Source organism: Photinus pyralis, unplaced genomic scaffold (assembly GCF_008802855.1).
Source record: "Photinus pyralis isolate 1611_PpyrPB1 unplaced genomic scaffold, Ppyr1.3 Ppyr1.4_LG9, whole genome shotgun sequence".
Classification (NCBI taxonomy): Eukaryota; Metazoa; Arthropoda; class Insecta; order Coleoptera; family Lampyridae; genus Photinus; species Photinus pyralis.
In genome coordinates this window covers 4,408,568-4,420,209 of record NW_022170878.1, presented here as the reverse complement: position 1 = coordinate 4,420,209, position 11,642 = coordinate 4,408,568, and the positions used below count along the sequence as shown (strand labels likewise).

Below are 11,642 nucleotides of genomic sequence, written 5' to 3'. Positions count from 1 at the left end.
TTAAAGAAGTTAAAGACCTTTAAAAATCAAAAAATGAGTTTTGCCAGTTTGTTTGCAACACCGAGTTTTTCCCAAAAAAATACATAGGTGAGATGTCTATATCCCTTTAAATACCCTGTATATTTCAACGTCGGATGCAACCGGTCAAGTAGTTGGAGATTCTGGGGACATGAGCCACCCATCACCACCTGTCGATATTTTTTTGGTAGCTTCCGGAGGATGTTTGGGGATTTTAGGGTGCTTGGCGTCAAATCATCACTTGTTGTTTGTTAAAGCTTGTTGGTGGTGGGCTTATTGTATTTTAAGTTGTATCAATAGTTTAGCTTTGTTTTTAGTGTTTGTGAGTTCAACCAATTTGGTGTCGGGTAAAGTATTTTATGTAGTTTACTCTTATGTACTTATATGAATAGTGCCATTTGTTAAATCAGATATTTTCCAACCACCATTGTGCTAATACGTAATTTACAACATGCAAGGTGTTAACTAATATCCATGTGCTTGTGGAAGTCTACAATATCTCAGGTTTAGACCACGTTTACTCAGTTACACGATGCACGGGGGTGTACCTATGTCGAACCTCGACTTCCGTGAAGTAGGGCATGCAATGCTAGGTGTATTTAGTTTAGGGTGACTCGTAACATTCGCGAATGTGTGTGCCTTGTTGTATGTAACTAATATCTTTCTACCGTGAGAGGGAGCTCGGACGCTAGAATAGAAAGGTGTTCTAGAGCTAAGGCATAAAAGGATCCGAGGGCCCTCGAAACTCCAACTTTAGGGATGAAGTGCTGTAACAAAGACCATCCTGCCCATGGGCGGCGACCCATCTCTTAACCACCTTCAGTTTTGTGTCGTTACGAGACCGATGTCCGGGGAGTGTTACGAAGCACAGGTAGTAGTTGCGGAAGTCGGGGGTTTATACCAATGTCATTATGTGGAAACTGAGTATAATTGAGGGCCCCACGAGCACATTGTGTATTGTCATAACTGCCTATTGTTACGTCACAACTTGAATAATATATCAGACTTGTTTTTACAAACTTCACACCACCGTATTCGATATACAATGATACGAATAACTAGTAAGGTGACTTATATCAATAAATGCGTGAATGTGTTGCCCCTAACAATCTTAACTGCGCTACGGGTTAATAGGCAAATATGCCGGCCCAATTCTTAACAATATAACCGTGACACAGGAGGGCAATCAAGCTAAAACGCTGGCCCTAACCTAACAAATAACCAGGTTCACCACCCAATGACTAACTAAAAAGTGAGTTACCTTCTAGCCGCGATTAAAGGAAAGTACATGACATGTTGTGACGAATACTCTACGCATACTGTTCAAACGTACCCTGCTACTTGAATTCATTAATTAATTAAGGTAGTGTTACATGTTCTGCTTAGGTGGTTGGTGTTTTAATTTGCTTGTGATTAACATAGTTTGGGTTTTATTCAAGGCCAAAGTTTTTCTCAAGTCGCGCTCTTTTTCGCCTTGGTAGTCTGCTTTTGCGAGAGTGCGGCACCTTTAGGTTTTGCTTGCTTTGCTTTTAATGTACCACATCCAAATTCCGGGTTTTTCAGAATAAGTTTATAATAAATAAACTCGCAGACATTAGTGTTTTATTTGAGTGTTCCTGCCCGACTGGGTCCCGAGTCATTGTATTAGGTTCGTGTAACGTAAGGGGGCCCTACCGTAGACGATCCAATCACGTACCATTCTTTTGTTTGAATTTTAGGCGGGAACCGTGTTTTGATACACAGATTGCAACGTTGCCACTTTTCCGTGAAATCTGTCATTTTCATTTCGAGCCTGGGGGTGGGTTAAGATTAGTACATAGGTACGGTCAATTATTTGCTATCACTTATGCTTACAGAATTAAACCACACTAACGATTTATTTAACCAACATATATGAGTAACCCACGGCCCTCTGATAAGTTTTGTCCGGCCCGCTAACATAATTCAGAGTTAATACTTCATACGGCCCGCCAAGTTACATTAAAAATTCGAATGAATTAATTAATATGGATTATAATGATTATCTATATTTAGTGACTTTAATGATTATGTTCCACGTGCAGCCTCTAGTGGACGCGATCCGAAGCTTCCAAGACGTTTGAAAGACTCTTTGAAGATTTTTGGGATTAAGCAACATTTTTAAGCCATATTTTGTAACAAATCTTAAGAGCATACATGAAAATTTTGATACAAGCTGAATATGAGGATTTATTATCCACGTCTGGTAAATTTTGTATGCAAAATCGTGTCAATTTTCAGGCATACTTATTTTTTTTAATGGTTTTCACGATAGCAAAAAATAGATCAAGGCCCATGCCTGCTGTTCGACATATTACACATTTTTATAGGGCCATTCACCTTAAATGGCAAGAGTTTAATTTCGTGCGTTAAAATTACCCCTTTATCCGCATTAAAGTAAACTCAATTTAATGAAATGTCATTTTAATGTTTATAGGTTAAAGATTCCACTATTGTTCGTATTTAATGTAATAGTTCCTAAACCGTAAATTATCTCCTGTGAATAGAGGGCACTAAACAATTTAATTCGCACTTTTTAAACCAATCGCATTTGTATTACACTCAACTTCGTTACTGTAGGTGCCCGCAATTTTCCCCGCAAGTAGTATACACTCGATTATTGGAGTTGTTCCACTAATGTATAAAACACCTTGCGATAAATTACAGGTGGTCGACTTAACTTCGCCTACTGCTTAACGCGAACGCTCTCACGGTTCGATGCCAATCACTTCGCGGTCCTCCTCCAACAAGCAACTTTTTACGACTTTTCATTTTTGAGTGACACCCATTCCGGGCCAAAAACTTTTTGTTACGAATATTTTGATGTTGATGGTTTGTAATTTGATTGTACGATCTTTCATATTTTGAGTTCATATATACAGTGTGTAAAGCGATGGGGTATACAAGAGGGAATTTTTTTTAAATATTGATTTATGAAAAAAATTTATTTTCGTTAAAAACACGTGAAAAATGCAGCACAAGTAAGCGTTTATTTTAATCTATTGTATCGCTACAAGAAAGGAAAACTCTATTCTCTAAAACCGGCGGCCTGCGGCGTGCTCATGGCGTACATCTACAGCAAAATCCCCTCTGTTGGTGTTCCTGGCTGAGTTGGTTCCTACATCGCTCACCGCAGAGTTAAATTTAGCGCCTTAAATTTAAACTTAGCGAAGTATTCTTCACATTTATTCTTCATGATATTTTTTGCTTGCTTTGAAAGTACCAATAACGTTTCGATTGTTTGTGGTTTGATAGCAATAAGCCGCCTTACATACCAAGGAGCAAGGAGGAAGGGGAAGCACTGTGTTTTGGAGAGAAAAGGAATTGGATGAAAAAGATGCGTAGAAAAGGAGTGCGTGGAGAGTCAGGAACAGAGAGAGAGAGAGAGAGAGAGAGAGAAATGATCAAGAAGAAGAAGATTAGTCAATAATACATCATATTCTCTCAACAATCAGCTTTACAGGTATCTTACATTTGGGAATAAGCGAAGTGGGCTCAAATCTAAAAGGTGGTTGGGTATCAGGATGTACATGAAATCTGAAACTCCTCAATAGTACTGTCAAGGCAAGTTTAGCCATCAGAATCCCGAGCTTTTCGCCTGAAACACAAAGCACGTGTTAGTGTAGGACGAGAAGAGGTTAACCTACCGATGCACGTGCGTGGACCACCACCGAAGGGCATAAAGGTGGTGAGAGGGCGACGACTGTCTTCATTGAAACGACTGGGATCGTACTTGTCCGGATCGCGATGGTACTCTGGATCTCTGTGTACTGCGTAGACCGGAATGACAACCGCCGTTCCTTTTCTGATTACGACGTCGGTTTCGGGAATGTGATAATCCTTTGTACAAAGGCGGGTGTTCACCGACAGCGGTGGGAATTTCCTCAAAGTTTCTAAAATCTGACTACAGACGACCGCGATCGTTCCCACTTACCCAAAACACAATTTTCCAAATACTTCATATCTGCAATTGCATCGTAACTAACCTCCCCGTCATGCGTGGCCAAGACGGAATTGATTTCATTTCGAGCATTATCCTGGTACTCTTGGTTTAGCGCTAACTCTATCAGAGTGAAGGAGATCCCCGTGGCCGGTCCCTCAAAACCAGCCAGAAGAATCAAGAAACACTGGGCGGCAATGTCCGGGAAACTCAAAAGTGTGACTCCTCCGCTGGTTCGCTGAGAGCCATCTGTGATTGCGTCGTCTTTGGCCACTTGAAGCAGAGTCTGCATGACATCCTTGCGAGCGCTACCATTTCCTTCCCGCTGCTTGGCGGTTTCCTTCACGACGTTCACCCAAAATTCCGTACATTGTTTAGAAAACACCCTCGTTTTAAATATCGTAAAGAACTGCGGAAGAATGAGGCTGAGCATGAAAAGAACCGATCTCCACGACCCGGCACAGAGTAACTCTCCCGCGTGCTTTCGAAATCGCGAATCCTCATTCTGAAGCAGCTTGCTCTCAATACCGAAACAGCAGGAAATTATGAAATCAATCGTGTACCTCTCACAGACGTCTTGGATGGCAATCGTCCCCTTGCCCTCTATTAAGTTACTTAAATTTCGTGCACATTCCGCTGAGTTCTCAAATACCAGCCTCATTCTGCTAGGAGTGAACGCTGGTGAGAGCTGCTCCCTTAGACTTCTCCAACGCTCACCCTTTAGACTAAATATATTCATAGTAATTGGATCGTTCTTCTCGTCCAAATGCGCAATATGGTCAGTGAAATACTCAAAATCGGTGATCAACATTCTTTTGATAAGCTCCAAATGGATCGGTACAAAGGTTGGGTACGCGAAAAGGTAGTAAGTCCCAAAATGTTTCCCTTCCCCTTTCAAGGACTTATAAAAATATTCCATGCTCTCAAATACGGTTTCACCATTAACAAAAACACCGGTCAGGTTTCCCAGGAATGGTACCGGGTGCAAGGAATTTACACCCCTTCGGTACCAAACTTTGAAGCTCAAATGTGAAACGATAACAACGGCCACAATTAAAATAATAATCATCGCGAGAGACATGTTTTCACTAGGTCGAATAGTAAATTCTCACTGTTGTAGTGAGTAGTTCGTACTTTTAGAGTTCAAATGTTAAAAGATAAACGTTCAAGGATCTTCTCCTCGCTACTTTTATGATGAAATCTGTTTACAATTCAGGCAGCGTACGTGCGAAAAGCGGGGAGTAGTCTGTGGTCAAAGTTCTTGTCCACGTTGGTGCAGAAAGAACGCCTGCTAACATTGTATTGGACGTATTAAAACACACATCATATTAACCGATTTTCCAAGAGTAAATCTGTAAGCATTTGGTGCAATTGAAGATTGTCCTTTCTATGTCTTTTAATATCTGTAGAGCATTGATTTCATAATGAGTTCCGCATGTCTGGAAACGAGATGTCTCTGGAGCTAGAGCCAAAGAAATGAAGAACACGAATCAACAAGTAAAGATGACCGTGTTTCATAGATCAATCAATTTTGGGGGTAGTAGTTAATGAAAAACGATAGTAGGGATCCGGGGAGATTTTGAAATGCACTCGGTCTTGGCCAACGAGATAGTTAGTGCGTCCAAGATATTAGCTTTATTTCGAGCACTAAACGCGAGGTTAGTTAGGTTACCTTAACAACCATTACGTTGTAAAAAAAAGATAACTAATTTTCAGAGAAGTTTAAAAAGAAACAAGTGGTGTTACTTATTTTTTATTTATTTTATGTTACAGTTAAAAGAGAAAAAACTTTCATTTACACAGAAAACATACAGATTATCACGACATTAAGAGGAAGTAATAAACAGTTATCGTGATCGCGTTTCTGTAGCATAAAGCGTAAACGTAATCAAGGACGAGCTAATTATGCACGCCAGAATAATTTGGTTACCATAAATAGCTATTGTTAAGAGTTCAGAGTAGTTGTCTGTTGTTCTTGAAACCAAAGAAGGGATCTTCGTAGTAGGAATAAATGTAAAATTGTTACGTAGTGAAAATCTCGCCTGTCTGGGATAATATAAAAAACGTTTCGATTTCCTGTAACACTGTGTTGATAAAATTGTGGCCCGTAACTCTTAAATTCCAGGATTCATCGCTAAAAAACTACGTCCAGATAAACATTTGCATCATTTGAAAATGTTTACTTAACCTGTTTCGATCGATCGCCTAGTCGATGGTGGTTCCGAGGATTAGAGAGATTAGAGAGGATCAATGGGAACCAAGGGTAATGGTTCTAGGGGTCTATCAAGCCGACACTGAAAAACGTTGACTTACCCTATACTTACCGTTGGCAACTCTGGGAAAAAAACTACGAACAGAGCCACCTACCTTTCAAGTCGAAACGATAGATGTTTCGCGGAACCTTTGAATTTGGATGGCAGTCGGCTTGGTATGGGTGCCACCGGGCACGAATGAACTCCTTCGTTGTGTAATCGGTTCTTGTATGTGTTGGGACGTGAGACATAATTGGGAAGGGAATTAAATAAACGGCAAAACTTTTGTGCGTACGAAATGGCAAGAACACAACAAACCCATGCCAGGGAAACCTTCTACAGGACAAAAACCCCGGCATAGGCCACCACAAATACATGAATTAAATCACGTAGAGTAATAAAATGCAAGAGAAAATACACATAAGTAAAACATCTTAAATTGTACTCGTATGATAAAAATCAGATATTCAAATCAAATGCAATTAAACAAGTTCATAAAAACAAAATACACAAGACATCATAAATGCAGTGGAAAACCTGATAAATCAATTCAGTACAAAAACGCATCAAAATATCTGTACGATCAATTGAGGTAACACAACCCGTAAAATAATAAATTGCATGTACATAGGAAACATGGAAATGGTGTGGCTCTACTCCAGCCTTCAGTTAACATAAATTAATTTCACACGAAAAGTACATGTGAGAATACCAATAGCAAGTATTCATGTGAAAATCGATTATCGCCCAAGCAGAACATATTTTAAATAGAGGAAATGTTAATGAGAGGGCCCTTAAATATCTCGCATTGCTAAGATGCCAAGAACTGCAATCCGCACGAGACGAGTAGGCAACAGATACAGCGAACGGTCGAACTGTATTAGGTACCTACTCCACGGAGACAGGTTGAACCACTCGCACACAGAAACATCAAATAAGTGAGCCCCCCTTTTCGTATAGCTAACGCACAAGAACTGTGGCGCGCCACGAATAAGAAAGTAACGGATACAGCGAACAGTCAAACTGCATTAGGTATTTCCCTCACGGAATACTATACGATCAAAAATGAGTTGCTGTCGAGTCACCTTTGGAATTTTTGTTTACATGGGAAATCGTATTGAACTTGAACTTCTATAGGCGACACGACAGCAACTAATTGTTGATCGCCCATTAGTTACTATTCAATGGATCATAGCAACATCACACTGTAAACACCTGTAAATACACCTTAAAAACACCACCACCAAAATAATCAAGAATTAAAAACCTTTCGGCGACCCCGTCGCCATCTTTTTCATTCTCCCCTTGCTTCGTTACGAAAATCCCCTAGTGTTCGGCATCTGCGCAAAACGGCCGATTGGTTATATACACAGCATTTCATATTTTTGTTTCAGATGTAAAGGTGTGTTGCCTAACCCTAAGGGTGGATTATCACACAAGGAATCAGAAAGACTATTGCGATCAGCGTTCAATACAATTAGGAGGATCATAGGGTCAGAGAGGTAAAAGAGGTCAACTAGACCAGAGCGATAAAAAGGATCAGAGAACTCAGAAAGAATCGTGGATCAGAGAGATCAGAGGAATCGGGTGAATCACGGAATCAGAAGAGTCGCAGAGATTGAAAAGATCAGAAAATAAAAAAAACAAATGCATCATCAGTCAGGTCAGAAGGCTAAAAGGGACCATAGGGATCATAGGGAGGGATAAACGGATCGACGGATCAATGGATCAAAGGTACAAAGAGATCAAAGGGATCATAGAGTTTAGGGAAAAGGTCCAGAAGGATCAAAATGATCAAATGGCAGAAACAAACGGAAGGGTCAAAAGAATCAGAACGATCAAAATGATAAAGGACTCAGAAATATTGCTATCATCGATCGATCGATCGATCATCGGAATCAGAGGGTTTGGAGGGGTTAAGAGGAATCAGAGGAACCATAGGGTCAGAAGGCCTAAAGGGTTCAGAGGATAAAGAGATCAGAGGGATCAGAGAGATAAAAAGATCAAAAGTTTAATAAGACCAAATTGATCAATAGCACCACAGGGATAAGGGAATCAAATTCGTCAGAAAGATCAGTTCGGTCAGAGGGATCAGAGGAATAAAAAAAAACGAAAAGATTATATGTATCAAGAAGACTAAGGGGAATAGAAGGTTGAAAGGATCCATAAGGATCAAAGGATTAACGAAATTAGATGCATCATAGATATCAGGGGATCATAACGTTTAGGGAGATCAAATAGATCATAAAAATAAGAAGAATCACAAAAGATAGAAGAAAAGAACTATACGGATTAGAATTACCAGAGAGATAAGAAGGATCAAAATGATCAAAAGAGAGATAAGAAATATCAGAGGGGTCGATTAAAATATTTAATGAATCAAGTGGATCGAAGAAATCATGGGGATTAGGGGGTTACAAGGATTAGAAAAACCAGATATATCAGGGAGATCGATGAGAACAAATGAACCAGAAACATTACTGCGATCAGCGGGATCAAACGGGTTAGGGAAATGAAACAGATCATAAAGGTCAGAGGGATAAAAGCAGAAGGGTTAGACAAATCAGAAAGATAAGGAGGATCACATCAGAACCAGAAAAATATGAAGAACATGAAGGATACGAATTATGTGAAGAATTTGAAAATACCTGAAGACGAGAAAGATATAAAGGACATAAAGGATATGTTATGACATTTAGATCACGAAGGACATCAAACACATGAAAAACAAAGGTTATGAAGAATATAAAGGACGTGAAGAATCTGAAGGATCCAATGAATCTGTTTCTGCGAGATAGGCAACCCACAATACTGAACTCGGCAAAACAAGCAAAAAGTATACACACAACCTCTTAAAAGTTCAAAATCAATTCGATCCTTCTATTATTGTTGTTGATGAAAAGTTAACGCTGGTTTTGTTTCGCTCTACAACTCAATTGGCAAGCGGAATTATTGCACCCTGTATAGTAAAATATTGTGTCGCCCTCTACTACATTTTTCTGTAAAATGACCGATAAGAAAACCTAACCTCAAAATGAAAGTATGAAATTCGCCAAGCTGAGTATTGTGGGAAAACTAGGAATTGCTTGGTAAGTCAACGTAAACGAATCCGTTTCGTTACACCCCAATTCCCGCAGGACTGTCGTAGTTGTCGCCGGCATATACGGATTTTATCTATCGAAACGAAGCATCGTAGCGAACCGGTACGAGCATATGAAAATAAGGGAACGCATGTACACCTCGAACACGCTCGCAAACCGACAGCAATCAAACGAATAATGGCGCAGACCGAACAGCAAAAGATGCAGCTGATTCAGGATCTCGAGATCGAAATGATGGCCGACATGTACAACCGGCTGACGTCGGCATGTCACAAGAAGTGCATCCCGCCCGTCTACTCGGACGCCGAGATCGCGAAGGGCGAGGCCGTCTGCCTCGATCGGTGCGTCGCCAAGTTTTTGGATATTCATGAACGTATCGGGAAGAAATTAGGACAATTGTCGATGCAGGACGAGGAATTGTTAAAAAAGAAATGAGTGTTGATGCATTTGTTGATTTTTGTAGTTTTTTAATTAGAATTGTTTAGTTCTAGTGATCAGGTGCCGTTATGTAAATCGATTTAATAAAAATTATGATGTCCCTGACTGGTTTCTAGAGTCGCTTTAGATCATTGAAGAACCTAACATCTATTGTGGGGTTTAATTCCCCTATTACATCCTCCACTGTTTCAACTTTCTGCCCACTGAGTCGACATGCAACAACCTCGGCTGTCTTGTATGGGTGATATTTTACTCATAAAGAGTCCTTCGCTTTCTGTATCAAGGCCTTGTTAAATCGCTGGCCAGTGGGTATGTTCTATTGGGAAACTGCTTATCTCCACCCACTAATTTGACTTGCTTTATGTAGCCTTTCTATATGCCATAATAGGGAATCTGCCTTTTTCTAATTTTGTTGTGAATGTACATCAGAATGTGTGACAAACGTCACTTTTCATTAGGTGCTGGTGCCGTCCAGCCAAGTGTATAATGGCAGTAGGGATTGATATAGCTCCAAACAGTCGTAGATCGCGTTGGGATTTGGCCATTTTGGGTTTTTATCAGAACCGGATTTCAATTAAAAAGATAGATTTCAATTCTTCAGTGAGCGCGGCAGAGTTTCGATTTTAGCCGAAATTAAACGACGAGGCCGTTTCTGGTACGGTGGTTCCCTTGTGCAACAAATTGAGAGGTCCCACCCTGTATATACAACTTACGACGAAACAGAGTTGGCAACCATGCAATTTCTACGTGGGAAAAAGTTTTTTAATGCAGATAGTAATCTTTGCATTTCTTTATATCGTATTTGTGTTTTGTATGCCACATTTTATATTTTTTGTTTTTGAAATTTACTTGGTTTACCGCAAAGCATAATCACATATGTGATACCGTTATGCTATTGTTTGTAATTGTTTACGTTTTTGGTGTAATACTAACTTAATTTATGTTTATTGATGTTGATTACTTGGTCTTGCCCCTGAAGTATCATTCATATAAGTTTTGATCATTTTATTTTAGTATGTGGAAATTACAGATTCGTTTGATGTATGTACTGACTTGTTGTTTGTAACTAACAATTTTCTCCGTGAATGAAGCAGTTACGGGGGTGGTAAAAACTGTAGTCAAAATTGAGCTAGGACACCTAATTCGAACTGTAGCTTCGAAACCCCGAAACCAGGGGCGAGTTACCTATCTTGCAGGAGCGGGATTGCGCTAATCAAAGCTCTTCAGTTCAGAATCTATGTGCGATAAATGAGTGGCGATTCAATAATTTCCACATATTTTGTTTTTTGTTAAATTTGCCTACAAAGCCATGTAATTTTCCATCTTGCTTTTAACAAAATGACTTTATTGCACCAAAGATGAGTCACATCCTGTGTATTTCACCCTTTCTAAGAATCTTGGTACTTGCTTACCTGACCCATAATTCCCAAAACTTGTTTTTAATCTATAGGTTACCTCTTGAAGTTTACCTGCTACTTTTTGTGATGTTATAATTTTATGTTACGCATTCACATCATTACAAACAATTAATTTTACAACACAATTTGATATTAATTTGAGGACTGGTTTTTTTATTGGTAAGTTCTTTTTTCCCAGCCTATTTCTATTTTGATTCAGTGAACTACCATTTTCAAAGTTTATTTTTGCAATGTAATTTATTTCGACTTAAATTTCCGAGCTTTCACAATCTTAATAATTGCGATCATTATTAAACAAACTTTTCACAATTTCAGTATTTTATTTTACGTTCCTTCCCTACTGTGCTTCAGGTCAAAGCGCTCTTACAACTAACGTAAGGGGGCGCTGCTCCAGCCTTCAGTTAACATAAATTAATTTAACACAAAAGGTACATGTGAGAATGTGCAAATCGACTAT

At 39.4% G+C, this 11,642-nt stretch overlaps 2 protein-coding genes across 2 annotated transcripts; one reads left to right on the top strand and one right to left on the bottom strand.

Moving 5' to 3' along the window:
* Window positions 1-3,007: 3,007 nt before the first annotated feature.
* On the bottom strand, window positions 3,008-5,120 carry LOC116181181 (probable cytochrome P450 6a14). The gene is made up of 3 exons (XM_031501462.1): window positions 3,971-5,120; window positions 3,684-3,929; window positions 3,008-3,634 (listed from the first exon to the last, which is right to left on the bottom strand). Exons 1-3 carry the CDS (start codon window positions 5,055-5,057, stop codon window positions 3,471-3,473), a joined length of 1,497 nt encoding a protein of 498 aa, XP_031357322.1. The 5' UTR covers window positions 5,058-5,120; the 3' UTR covers window positions 3,008-3,470.
* Window positions 5,121-9,371: 4,251 nt separating this feature from the next.
* Window positions 9,372-9,872, top strand: LOC116180683 (mitochondrial import inner membrane translocase subunit Tim10). Its single transcript, XM_031500794.1, has one exon. It carries the CDS (start codon window positions 9,507-9,509, stop codon window positions 9,762-9,764), a length of 258 nt encoding a protein of 85 aa, XP_031356654.1. The 5' UTR covers window positions 9,372-9,506; the 3' UTR covers window positions 9,765-9,872.
* The last annotated feature ends 1,770 nt before the right edge of the window (window positions 9,873-11,642 follow it).